The sequence below is a fragment of the Sceloporus occidentalis genome, unplaced genomic scaffold (assembly GCF_023333645.1).
Source record: "Sceloporus occidentalis isolate IW3139 unplaced genomic scaffold, rSceOcc1.0.p SCAF_1, whole genome shotgun sequence".
NCBI lineage: Eukaryota > Metazoa > Chordata > Lepidosauria > Squamata > Phrynosomatidae > Sceloporus > Sceloporus occidentalis.
The window spans coordinates 10,266,890-10,280,893 of record NW_028316981.1 but is presented as its reverse complement, the minus strand read 5'-3'; the positions used below and the strand labels follow the sequence as shown (position 1 = coordinate 10,280,893).

Below are 14,004 nucleotides of genomic sequence, written 5' to 3'. Positions count from 1 at the left end.
TCCTCCTCCTCCTCCTGTTTCCCTCTCCTCCTCCTCGCCATGCTTCAAGAAAGGGCGCTTTTCCCTCCCCCTGGCTGGCCCAGAGTCTCACTCCTCCTCCTCCTTCTCCTCCTCCTCCAAGAGTGCACCTGCTCCTTGAGGCTGGCCAATGGCAGAGTGGGGCTGGAAACAGCTCCGCCCCAGCTGCTCTGCCATTGGTCAGACAGCCTCAAGGGGACGAGTGTTCCCTTTAGGCGCGATGGCTGCTGGCCGGGCCCAAACCCAGGTTTTAGAGTGAACCGGACCGTGACCGTGCCAAACTGCAAAAAAGCGTTACAAGTACGGGCACAGCCGGGTTATGGCATCCCTAGGCATACCTCAAGTTATGCCTCTGAAAGTGAAGTATATAAGAACTTTTAATGCCTGACCAGCCTTCCTGTTCCTCTTTGTAGCTACCTATTAAAAGCAAGATTTTCTCTTTCTGCAGGTGACCTTTGAGGAAGTGTCTGTGGATTTCACAGAGGAGGAGTGGGCCCTGCTGGATCCAGGCCAAAAGGCCCTTTGTCGGGAAGTGATGGAGGAGATTCTGGGGGCCCTGTCCTCTCTGAGTAAGGGTCCCTCTTTCTTGGGATTGTGCAGCTTAGAAGTGCTGAAAAGTAACCATGAGGGTTATTCTTCAATCTTGATAGATTACAGCAGTTTGAGTGGGTTTCTTTCAGCTTTGCTTATGGAGTTTATCAGACAAGGGAAATTGGGAGTATAATCCAATGGCAATCAAAACCTACTTTTTCGAGCAGGCCTACCCCTGATTTTTGCCCCAGAATGCGCCCCTCCCCCTCTCTCTGTCAGCACTGTTTTGCTGGCATGAATTTTATTATTTTTATTGAACTGTTTTAATCCATTTTTTGTATAATTGTATCATTGTATGCTTGTTGTGCACTGCCCTGATTCTAAGAAGGGCGGTATATAAATAAAATTTTTATTATTATTTATTATTATCATGAGGTTTAATGTTATTGCGTGATAGACTACCACATGCAATTTGGGCAATGGCAAGCTATTTTGGGGCAATGGGAAATCAGTCCGAACTCAATCATGGGGTTTTTAATGTTATTGCGTGATAGACTACCACGCGCAATTTTGGGCAATGGCAAGCTATTTTGGGGCAATGGGAAATCAGTCCGAACTCAATCATGGGGTTTTTAATGTTATTGCGTGATAGACTACCACATGTAATTTTGGGCAATGGCAAGCTACTTTGGGGCAATGGGAAGTCAGTTTGAATGCAATTTGAATTCATGTAAATTCGCTGAACTAGTGAAATTAAGAGAAATTCCTCCTGTGTGATAAACTCTCTGGCCTCTCTTCCCTGAAAGCCCTTCAGTAGCAGATCTTGGTCATGGTCACAGTGGATGATGTGAAGTCCAGCTGGGCTCCTGAGCTTGGACCACTGAGTGGCAAGTTAAGGGCTTCACTAGCTGTATCCTCTGCACCAAGGGCCTGGTTTGCCTCCTCCAATCGCTGCTGTGGCACCATCCAACCACAATTAAAAATGAAATGAAAGATTCAATTGTTATGGGCAAGTGAGAAAGCGGAAGTCAAAATCAGCCACATCTTGCATGCTTGCTCCCACTTAGGATGATATCACATGGGAGAAATGTCTCCCAACTTCAAGAGAAAATAAACTAGGGCCAATTCAAAAATGAACGCTATTACGTGAATGGTTATCAGGAGTCCTGATGGCGCAGTGGTTAAATGCCTGTACTGCAGCCACTCACTCAAAACCACAAGGTTACGAGTTTAAGACCAGCAAAAGGAATGAGGGCAGAATTGGATCGTGACCTTTTTACACTTCCGGAGGGGCTTGCCTCCGCTTTCCATGGTTTTGCCTTGTTTCACGTTATTACGCAATTCACAGTACTTGTTCACTCATTACCCCTTATTTCACGTTATTTAGGCAATTCATCAATTCAAAACCAGTTGAAAGTAACCTTGTAGTTGGTTTGAGCATTGGACTATGGCTCTAGAAGGCAGGGATCGAATCCCAGTGGGTGACCTGGTGCAAGTCACACTCTCTCAGCCTCCTCAGAAAATGGCAATGGCAAACCCCATCTGAATAAACCTGGCAGGAAAACCGCAAAAGCGGGGTGAGGGTCTCCAGATGGTTGTGTGTGTGAGAGAGAATCACTGTCGAGTATATCACACAGGGCTTTGGGGGGATTTTTGGAGTTCAGATCCGGGGTGACTGTGGGTCCACAATGCGAATTCACATTATAACGTGAATGTGTTATCAGACGAGATTCCTTTCTATGGGCGCTCCTTCTGTGGGGCTTCCGCAGTGATTCCAAAGTGACCCCTCATTTTGGTAAAATCGGAAAAAAAGTGAATTCACAGAATTCGCTTTCAAGCTCACTTCAATTTCACTTCGAATTGGTTTGGTGTGGAAGATCACTCCGATGTCGCCCCCCCCTTAGCCCCCTGCATCCTGCTCCTTCATCCCCCTCTTCCTCCTCCTTCATGCCATCTTGTCCTCTCTGTCACTCTGTGACCTATCCCATCATCCCCTGCCTTCTCCTGCATCCAAACCCTGGCCCTAGTGACCCCCTGTGACCTATCCCATCATCCTCTGCCTTCTCCTGCATCCGAACCCTGGCCCCAGTGATCCCCTGCGACCTATCCCATCATCCCCTGCCTTCTCCTGCATCCGAACCCCGGCCCCAATGACTCCCTGCGATGTATCCCATCACCCCCTGCCTTCTCCTGCATCCGAACCCTGGCCCCAGTGACCCCCTGCGACCTATCCCATCATCCCCTGCCTTCTCCTGCATCCGAACCCCGGCCCCAGTGACTCCCTGTGATGTATCCCATCATCCTCTGTCTTCTCCTGCATCCGAACCCTGGCCCCAGTGACCCCCTGTGACCTATCCCATCATCCTCTGCCTTCTCCTGCATCCGAACCCTGGCCCCAGTGATCCCCTGCGACCTATCTTATCATCCCCTGCCTTCTCCTGCATCCGAACCCCGGCCCCAATGACTCCCTGCGATGTATCCCATCACCCCCTGCCTTCTCCTGCATCCGAACCCTGGCCCCAGTGACCCCCTGCGACCTATCCCATCATCCCCTGCCTTCTCCTGCATCCGAACCCCGGCCCCAGTGACTCCCTGTGATGTATCCCATCATCCTCTGTCTTCTCCTGCATCCGAACCCTGGCCCCAGTGACCCCCTGCGACCTATCCCATCATCCCCTGCCTTCTCCTGCATCCAAACCCTGGCCCCAGTGACCCCCTGCGACCTATCCCATCATCCCCTGCCTTCTCCTGCATCTGAACCCTGGCCCCAGTGACTCCCTGTGATGTATCCCATCATCCTCTGTCTTCTCCTGCATCTGAACCCTGGCCCCAGTGACCCCCTGTGACCTATCCCATCATCCCCTGCCTTCTCCTGCATCTGAACCCTGGCCCCAGTGACCTCCTGCGATGTATCCCATCATCCCCAGCCTTCTCCTGCATCCGAACCCTGGCCCCAGTGACTCCCTGTGATGTATCCCATCATCCTCTGTCTTCTCCTGCATCTGAACCCTGGCCCCAGTGACCCCCTGTGACCTATCCCATCATCCCCTGCCTTCTCCTGCATCTGAACCCTGGCCCCAGTGACCTCCTGCGATGTATCCCATCATCCCCAGCCTTCTCCTGCATCCGAACCCTGGCCCCAGTGACTCCCTGTGATGTATCCCATCATCCCCTGCCTTCTCCTGCATCCAAACCCTGGCCCCAGTGACTCGCTGTGACCTATCCCATCATCCCCTGACTCCAGCCGCTTCCGTGGTGGACTTCTAACATGCCGCAGAAGCCACTGGAGGAACGGAGTATCCCGGGCGGTAGCAGTGAGGGCGAGGAATAAGGGGCTGGCTCTTTCCGTTTCCCTTCGCCTGATCGGCTCTGGAGCTGCTTCTCTGCTGCCTTTTGCAGCAGCAATGGCGGCGACATAGAGCCTGGCTGCAGTACCTTCTGGGACAGGAACCGCAAAGACCCCAGAAACAGAGAGGTGACTACACCATTCGCCTGGGGTCATAAACCGGCGTATAAGACAGGGGTAAAAAGTCGTCTTATACGCTGGAAAATACAGTATTTAAGAGGCACCATTATACTCTACTATTGTATTTAATAGGACTTGAGCAATCCCAGAAGATAACAATAGTCCTCTGTACCTACGTTGTGGTCTAGACATTTTAGGATTAGAAATTCCATACATTTTCATATTTATTAGGTCACTTGTACAGTTGGCCCTAGGTATCTGAGTGGGTTCTGTTCTGGACATACCCCCAACACACATGAATGGAAAACACACAGGACCTCAAGTCTCATTCTTCCCAATTGCAGTTAGACCTCATGTGTGCACTGCTATTGGAGGAGAATGTGATGGGACTAGCTGTGGATGCTTCAATCTGCAAATGACAGGCCCATGAAAAACCGACTGTACATTGTACAAATGTTCATTAACTGCCCTGGGTCAATGCTAGGGAATTCTGGGAGAGTAGTTTATTGTGGCACCAAGGATCTCTCTGACAGAGAACGCTCAATGTCTCACAGAATGAAAATTCCCAGGATTCCCTAGCATTGAGCCTGGGCATTTAAAGTGGTCTCAAACTGGATCATTTCTGCAGTGTGTTTAGGACCTACAGGGACCTTATCTTGCTGTTCCTCAAACTAATTTTCACATGACTTGAGAATTTCTTGTTAAGATCCGTCATACAATTAAAAACTGCTGAAATGGAAAAGTGCCAGAAATTAAGTCCACAGATAGATGCTCTAAAGTTCTTTCGTCAGATAAATACATCAGTCTGTAATTCAGCATTACCTGATGGATGTAAGAGCTGGGAGCTGATCCCCAGTTTCCAGGGATGCAAGACCACTTGCTGCACAATACTGATTCTGCATTAATGCCGCCAAGCACAATCTGTTGTGTTTGTGAAAGGTTCCCCTCCTATCCTGGCACATTTTAGTCAAGATTAGAAACAATCCAGACATTGCTTGCCCAGAGGCTTACAATGGGAAAGGGACAGCAGTATTAAATCCCCTGTCAAGGATAGAAATGAGGTACAGTGCGGCCGCGTCATACGTTAGTTCTAATGGGGCTTGAGCTTACGCTTTTTTCCCCTTATGCGGGGTTGGTGGTCCGGAACGGATCACCTGCGTAAGGGAAAAACCAACTGTATTTGGATAATTCAGAAAATATTTTACTACATAAAGAAACAACTCATTTAGATAGTTTGTCAAATATATGAGGCCTTGTAATTTCCAATGTTAGTTTTGTTCACCCAGCCCTAGAAGCCATTGAGGAAATACCAGCCAGGCTCAGTGATGCACTTCCACCTTCGGAAAGGGACATTAGAACAGGAAAACCAAGATAATTGTGTTTAAGGCGATGGGTGAGGTGGGAGATGAACTGAAATTACTAGTTCCTAGTTCTCTTCCAACTCTATGACTCTTTTTTAAACTCTATGATTCTGTGATGCCAAAATCCTTAGAATGATAGAGTTGGAAGAAACCGTAAGGGCCATCCAGTCCAACCCCCTGCCAGGCAGGAAATCTAAATCAAAGCACCCCGACAAATGGCCATCCAGCCTCTATTTAAAGAGCTCTCAGGCCTTAGAGCTGCCTGCTTTCAAAGAAAGAGAACTTAACTCTTAGGATAACCAATGGAGAGGTTTTGGAATACCATCTCCATCTATGAGGTTATATTATATATATTTTTTCCTGAGCAGTACTTTCTCTTCCTTCCAGGCAGTGATGGGCAACTGAAAGAGTGTAAAGAGAAGCCATGGCAAGCATTGATGCAAAGAGACCTGTGCAAACAGGTAAAAGAGAAGGAAAGAAAAACCGACACAGAAAACGAGTGGAGAACCACAATCCAAGAAACAATACGGAAACAGAAGAAAAGAAGTAAACATCTTTGTCTTGCAGATGACAGAAGGTTCAGTTCTAAAGCAAGCCTTACTCTTCACAGGAGAATTCAGACAAAAGGGAAATCAATCAAAGGTGGTGAGTGTGGAAACATCCCCAGTTTTATTTCAGTTAAACATGTTAACAGAAAGATGAGACCCTTCAAATGCTTGGAGTGTGGGAAACGTTTCACTCAGAAGACAACCCTCAACTATCATCAAGCAGCTCACAGAGCAGAGAAACCATTTAAATGCCTGGAGTGTGGGAAAAGTTTCATTGAGGAAAGAGCCCTTACGGATCATCAAAAAACCCACAGAAGAGAGAAATGCTTTAAAACCCCACAGTGTAGAAAAGGTTTAATTGAGAAAAGAGCCATCATTCCTCGTCAATCAACTCATACAGAGGAGAACACATTTAAATGCCTTGAGTATGGAAAGGTCTTCACACAGAAGACACACCGCTCTTGTCACCAAGCAACTCACACAGGAGAGAAACTCTTTAAATGCCTGGAGTGTGGGAAAGGCTTCACTTGGAAGACAAACCTCACTCGTCATCAAGCAACACACACAGGAGAGAAAACCTTTAAATGCCTGGAGGGAGGAAAAGGTTTCGCTCGGAAGACAAACCTCACTCGTCATCAAGCAACTCACACAGGAGAGAAACCCTTTAAATGCCTGGAGTGTGGAAAAGGCTTCACTTGGAAGACACACCTCACTCGTCACCAAGTAACTCACACAGGACAGAAACCCTTTAAATGCCTGGAGTGCGGAAAAGGTTTTGCTCAGAAGACAAACCTCACTTTTCATCAAGCAACTCACACAGGAGAGAAACCCTTTAAATGCCTGGAATGCGGAAAAGGTTTCGCTCGGAAGACAAGCCTCACTTTTCACCAAGCAACTCACACAGGAGAGAAACCTTTTAAATGCCTGGAGTGTGGAAAAAGTTATATTCAGAAGACAGACCTCTGTTTTCACCAAGCCATTCACACAGGAGAGAAATGCTTTAAATGCTTGGAGTGTGGAAAAGGCTTCACTTGGAAGGCACAACTCACTCGTCACCAAGTAACTCACACAGGAGAGAAACCCTTTAAATGCCTGGAGGGAGGAAAAGGTTTCGCTCGGAAGACAAACCTCACTCGTCATCAAGCAACTCACACAGGAGAGAAACCCTTTAAATGCCTGGAGTGTGGAAAAGGCTTCACTTGGAAGGCACAACTCACTCGTCACCAAGTAACTCACACAGGACAGAAACCCTTTAAATGCCTGGAGTGCGGAAAAGGTTTTGCTCAGAAGACAAACCTCACTTTTCATCAAGCAACTCACACAGGACAGAAACCCTTTAAATGCCTGGAGTGCGGAAAAGGTTTCGCTCGGAAGACAAGCCTCACTTTTCACCAAGCAACTCACACAGGAGAGAAACCTTTTAAATGCCTGGAGTGTGGAAAAAGTTATATTCAGAAGACAGACCTCTGTTTTCACCAAGCCATTCACACAGGAGAGAAATGCTTTAAATGCTTGGAGTGTGGGAAAGGCTTCACTTGGAAGGCACAACTCACTCGTCACCAAGTAACTCACACAGGAGAGAAACCCTTTAAATGCCTGGAGTGCGGAAAAGGTTTCGCTCAGAAGACAAGCCTCACTTGTCACCAAGCAACTCACACAGGAGAGAAACCCTTTAAATGCCTGGAGTGCGGAAAAGGTTTCGCTCGGAAGACAAGCCTCACTTATCACCAAGCAACTCACACAGGAGAGAAACCCTTTAAATGCCTGGAGTGCGGAAAAGGTTTCACTCGGAAGACACACCTCACTCGTCATCAAGCAACTCACACAGGAGAGAAACCCTTTAAATGCCTGGAGTGCGGAAAAGGTTTCACTCGGAAGACACACCTCACTCGTCATCAAGCAACTCACACTGGAGAGAAACCCTTTAAATGCCTGGAGTGTGGAAAAAGTTATATTCAGAAGACAGACCTCTGTTTTCATCAAGCCATTCACACAGGAGAGAAACCCTTTAAATGCCTGGAGTGTGGGAAAGGCTTCACTTGGAAGGCACAACTCACTTGTCACCAAGCAACTCACACAGGAGGGAAACCCTTTAAATGCCTGGAGTGTGGAAAAGATTTCACTCGGAAGGCACACCTCACTCGTCATCAAGCAACTCACACAGGAGAGAAACCCTTTAAATGCCTGGAGTGTGGGAAAAGTTACATTCAGAAAACACATCTCACCTATCATCAAAAAAACGCACACATGAGAGAAACTATTTAAATGCCTTATATGTGGAAAAAGTTTTGCTCTGAAGACAAACCCCAGTCATCATCAGAAAACTCACAGAGGAGAGAAACCATTTCAATGCTTGAAATGTGGGAAAGGGTATATTCAGAAGGCATTCCTCACTTGGCACTACGACCCAAAAGTTCAAACGGAACGCTGGGATGCGGGCCCGACTCTGGTCGTCGGTTACCCCTCCAGTCCTTCTCCCTCCGTGGTAGGGCCTGTGAGTTCGGCGTTGCGCCCTTTGGCACTATAGCTCCCTAGATACTTCTCTAGGGGCTCTATCTCGGCTTTTTCCTTCCCCTTCGGCGCCGGGCCTGTCTCCCAATGTACCCCCTTTGGATCCCACCATTCGTCCTCCAAGTCTTGAAGGCCCCTTGTAGACCACTCCTCGGTGTTGGAGTAGGCAAAGTCCCTTTCCTCCCTGGGGTTCCTCAGCCGTACCTCCTCATGTGGTCTCTGTCTCCAACCAAGTGGCCGTCTCTGCAGAGACACTGGGACGCCATCCCTCCTTGGGCTCCTGACTGCCTGTCCTTTCCCTTCGTTGGCCGCGGCTGCCCGACCAGCTCTTCCGCGTCCTCCCTTCCACCCCGCACGCCTCAACCCTTCCTCTTTTATACCCTCCAGGGCTTTTTCTTCCCCTCCCACCGGCTCGGCCCCTGGGTCTTCTCTCCCCTCCCCCTCGTCCTCTACCACCTGGCTGCCCTTAGCCACTTCAGCTCTCTCCATCTGGGTGAGTCCTTCACTACAGATGGCAAAATGCAAACAGGTGACAGAAAAGGCAGAATTACTCCACACGTCCTTGTCAAGGTCCAGGAGCTGCAGGACTGGGACCTGGAGGCAGAGTCCAACAAGGAGGCTGAGGAAGGGACCCAGGCAAGGCTTCCAGATAGGACCAGTCTGCAGCTCTCCCTGTTGCAGAGCAGCCAGCCCTCCCTCTAGAAGAGCTTCAGCCAGCTCCTCTGGTGGAACCGCAGCAAGACTCACCTGTTGATGAGAGAGAGGACACTGCTGGTGTCTTAGGTCCTCAGTCAAGGAGGAGGAACAAACGATCCCAACAAAAGAGAGGGCTAAGACGCTCACCAGGCTGCAGGATAAGCAGCAAGCAAGCAAGCTCTGATTAGAACCAACTGGTGTCAGGCTTTTTAAAAAAATAATTTTATTTGTTAAAAAAGAAAACTATGCAATAGGTTTCCATCAACATAATAGTATTCCATCAACATCTTCAGTCTCGTAACCATATACATCAAACAATAAAAATCTTCTAAATATTATTTATGTTTAATATTTTGTACTTCCTGGTTAGCTGAAGTCTTACAACATTTACTTAATATTTGTTTTACTGAACTCTTAGCATTTCTATCACCACTATTACTTTCTTAAGATTTCCTAACTTAACTTCCCCCGACACTTCCTACCATACCAACTACATCTACTTTTTCCTATTAAAAAAAGTTCTTTATCATCATAATTCCTTTATCATAAATCTTCAACTATATTCTATATCTATATGTAAGTTTTATTTTAGCCTGTTTACAAGTGTAAATTCGACCATAAATTAGTACTATTCCTAATTCAAAGTAAGATTAAGTTTCCAAGATTGTATACATATTATCATCATTTTCGTTTTGCAGATATTCTTTCCAGACCTGCCATTCTTTGTAGAAGTTTTCGAGAGGCTTATCCTTCAGTAAATATGTCAACTTGTCCATTTCATATAGATCTAACATCTTCCATTTCCATTCTTCAATCCCTGGGCTTTCTTCTTTTTTCCTATTTTTAGCGAATATAATTCTTGTTATAGTCAGGGCAAATAACATAATCTTCTCGTGTTTCTTATCCAGATTAAGATCTTCCATCATATTCAAGAGATATAATTTCGCGATCGGTCTTCCTTTAATTCCAAATATTTACTTCATCTCTATGTGAATATTTTCCCAAAATTTTTAGCTTTAGGGCAATTCCACCACATGTGTAGATAACTACCAACTTCTTTACATTTCCAACAAGTATTTTTATTTTGCTTAAACATTTTCGCCAACTTATATGGGGTAAGGTACCACCGATACATGGATTTGTATATATTTTCTTTTAATTCGACACTAATAATTTGTTTAATTTTTTCCTTCCAAAGTCTCTCCCATTGTTCTAAATAAATCACTTCGTTTAAGTCTTTCGCCCATTTTATCATAAATTCCTTAACAGTTTCGGTTTCCAATTCATAAATCAATATTAATTTCTATAATTTTGAAATTTGTTTCTGTGGTTGTCTTCTTATTTTTTTCAACAGTGATTCTCCTTCTCCAATTCCACCTTCTCTCATATCAAATAAAAATCTTTCCCTAATTTGCCTATAGGCGAACCAATTATTTACATACCCTTCTGACGTTAAATCTTCTTCTGATTTCATTATTATTCTCCCTTCCTCCTGTTTCGTAAAATCTTCATAGTTACCCATTCATTCTTTTTGTACTCTTCTCTTCCAAACAATATCTTCATTAGTTGATGCCCACAAAGGTATTTTTGGACACCATTTCTTCTTGTATTTTAACCATGCTCTCATCAAAGATTTCCTGATTAGGTGATTGTTGAAATTATTATCATATTTAATCTTATCATACAGCAAGTATCCAAGCAATCCAAATTTCAGTTCAAATTTTTCCAAATTTAAATTTCTTTTATTTTCCAATCTTATCCAGTCTAATATCCAATCTAAGACTCAGGCTTGATAATACCATTTCAAATTTGGTAATGCTAATCCCTCTCTCTCTATAGACTCATATAAGATTTTCATTTTTACCCTGGATTTTTAAACATTCCAAATAAACTAAGACAAATCTCTCTCCCATTTTCTGAATGGTACATCACTAATTATTATGGGGAGGCTTTGGAAGAAAAAAAATCATTTTGGGCAGGACTGACATTTTTATAAGGGCTATTTTACCCATCCATGAAGTGTTTAATTTTTGCCATCTGTCCAATTAATTTTTAACATTTCTCCAAGTCTTTTCATAATTATTTGCAAAAAGCTCCTTATTTTTTGTCGTAATATTTACCCCCAAATATTTCACCCATTTTTTATTTTGGAATCCAGTTTTTGCTTTTAATATATTCATTTCTTCCTTGGTCATATTCATCAATAACTTCGGCTGATACGCCAACTGCGTCCCTACCTGGCTCAGTAGTACATACACGGGTAACCTCTCGTTCAGATTTCTGTAATGCGCTCTACATGGGGCTACCTTTGTAACAAGTTCGGAAGCTCCAAATGATTCAGAATGCTGCAGCCAGACTGATCACCAAGACACCGAGATCAGAGCACATTACACCGGTGTTGAAATCTCTACATTGGCTGCCGATTAGCTTCCGGGCGCAATACAAAGCGTCGGTTATTACCTATAAAGCCCTACATGGCCTGGGCCCGAGTTACTTGAGGGAACGCCTCTGCCTACACAATCCACCCCGCACTCTCAGGACATCTGGCACAAAAATATTAGAACACCCCAAAACCAGGTTGAAAACCACCTCTTGTAAAACGTTTTCTGCAACGGCCCCTAGACTTTGGAACAACTTGCCGGAAGAGATCCGCCTTATATCTTCTTTGGAAGCCTTCAAAAGGGCATTGAAGACGGATCTCTTCTGGCGGACCTATCCTCAACTCTGATTTTGAACATCTGAATATGATGACTTGATTCTTACAACTGTGAGCAATACTGTAACATCTCTTCCCCTATTTATTTTTGATTGATGTATTTTATATGTATTTTATGATGTTTTTTACTTTTGTAATCCCGCTTTGATCCAAAGGGAGAAGCGGGAGATATAAATAAAAATTATTATTATTATTATTATTATTAAGAAGATCGCTTTTTCCCCTTATTAACCTTCTATCCGGCTACTTTACCAAATCTTTTAAATGTTTCTAAAATAATTTTGTTACTTTCAATTGGGTTCGCAATTGTTAAAACCAGATCATCTGCGTAGGCTCTTACTTTATATTCTTCTTTTTTCAATTTAAATCCTTGTATTAATTGATTTTCCCTGATATCATTTAACAATATTTCCAAAATTAATATAAACAAGAGAGGGGAGAGTGGGCAACCCTGTCTCACCCCCCTGCCTATAACACACGGTTAGGTTCTTTCCCCATTTACCCATATTCTGGCTTCTTGTTTTTCATAAATTGCTTCTGAAATGTCTTACCCACCTCTAATTTAATCAATAATTGAAACATAAATTGCCAATTAATATTGTCGAATGCTTTTTCTGCATCAATGAATATCATAGCCAATTTTTTATCAATATGTTTTTCATGAATTTCAATTAAATTTATTAAATTTCTTATATTATTTTTAATCATTCTGTTTGGTAAAAAGCCGGATTGATCCTTATTAATCCAATTCACCAAAACTCTTTTCAGTCTTTCGGCCAAGATTTCTACAAATAATTTATAATCAGTATTTAATAACGCTTCGGCCTATAATTTTTAACCTCTGTCAAGTCCTTACCTTCTTTCGGGATCAAACTGATATCTGATTGTATCCAAGTATGTGGTACCTTACCTTTCATAATTTCATTCATCATCTGCAATAATGGTCCTTTTATATATTCTTGATTTGGGAAACCATCTGGACCGGGGGTTTTCCCCCTTTTACTTTCATTAATTGCGTCTAACAATTCCTGTAGGGAAATTGATTTATTCAATACTTCTCTTTGTTCTTCTGTAAATTTTATAATCCTTTGAGAATACAAATATTTTCTAATTTTCATCACATCTATTTTGGGGTGTTTAAATAATTCCTGCAAATAATTTATTATAACCTTTTTCATCATATTCTGATTTTTTATTATTTTTTTCTTCCTCTTTAATTACTGAAATAGTTATTTTTGCCTTTTCTTTTCTTATTTGATATGCCAATAACTTCACGGGTTTATTTGCCAACTCAACATTTTTTTGTTTTACAAATTTCAATTTTTCCCCCATCTCTTCCACCATCATCAAGGATTTTTTTCAGAAAATCTGTCTAAACTAGGATTTATAACCCCGTTCCAATCACCTAGTAAGATTATAGATTCTACATCTCATTGAGTAAGTTTAGTTTTTAATTTACTATGAAATTTACTTTTTTTCCCTAGGGGCCGTAAACTCCAACCACTAATAACTTCTTTTCCTTTTCTTCCTTATATGTTACTTCAGTTATTTCATAATTACCTTCCTTGTCACTATAAATTTCTTTTGCCTTGTATTTTGCATTTACATATAGTACAACTCCCCTTTTCTTAAATTTTGAATTTGCTGAAAAAGTTTGTCCCAATTTAGTACATCTCAAATATTTTTTATCTTTTTTCTTTATTCTTGTCTCCTGTAGGCAAATTATATCTAACTTTAATTTATGCAAATGGTGGAAGATCTTTTTTTCTTTTCTGTGGTGTATTTAACCCCTGTATATTCCACAACAGAAATTTCATACAGTCAGCTATGATCATTAAATGATATCTCTTGAATACAAATGGGTAAGCTTTAAATCTTTATTTTAAAAAAAGATAATTAAAATTTGAATTTCAAAGAGGGAGAAGAGAAAAAAAGTTTGTAGTATTCACTTTTCATTTAACGATCCGTCTCTAAACTTTATCTCTCAAAACTGTCTTTTCTCTCTTTCCTCTTCTCTCCTCAGTCTTCGTTCTTCATGGATCAAATCTTGTTCATCATATTCCAACTCTGGCATCCTCTTCCTCCTCTCTGTCCTGATGTTCTTTTACTTCCTCGTTTCTTTCTTCTTGTGTTGGTGAGGGATGGGTTTTCGTCTGT

The 14,004-nt window shown here is 43.2% G+C and overlaps 1 protein-coding gene across 1 annotated transcript in view; it reads left to right on the top strand.

Annotated features, from left to right (window-relative positions):
- The window catches only part of LOC149320684 (uncharacterized), a 29,266-nt gene extending 20,939 nt beyond the window's left edge, over window positions 1-8,327 (top strand). The window contains exons 4-5 of the mRNA XM_089503112.1: window positions 467-587; window positions 5,764-8,327. Of these exons, the coding sequence (XP_089359238.1) occupies window positions 467-587; window positions 5,764-8,189 (2,547 nt within the window). The 3' untranslated portion in view covers window positions 8,190-8,327. The remainder of the gene's footprint in view (window positions 1-466; window positions 588-5,763) is intronic.
- The last annotated feature ends 5,677 nt before the right edge of the window (window positions 8,328-14,004 follow it).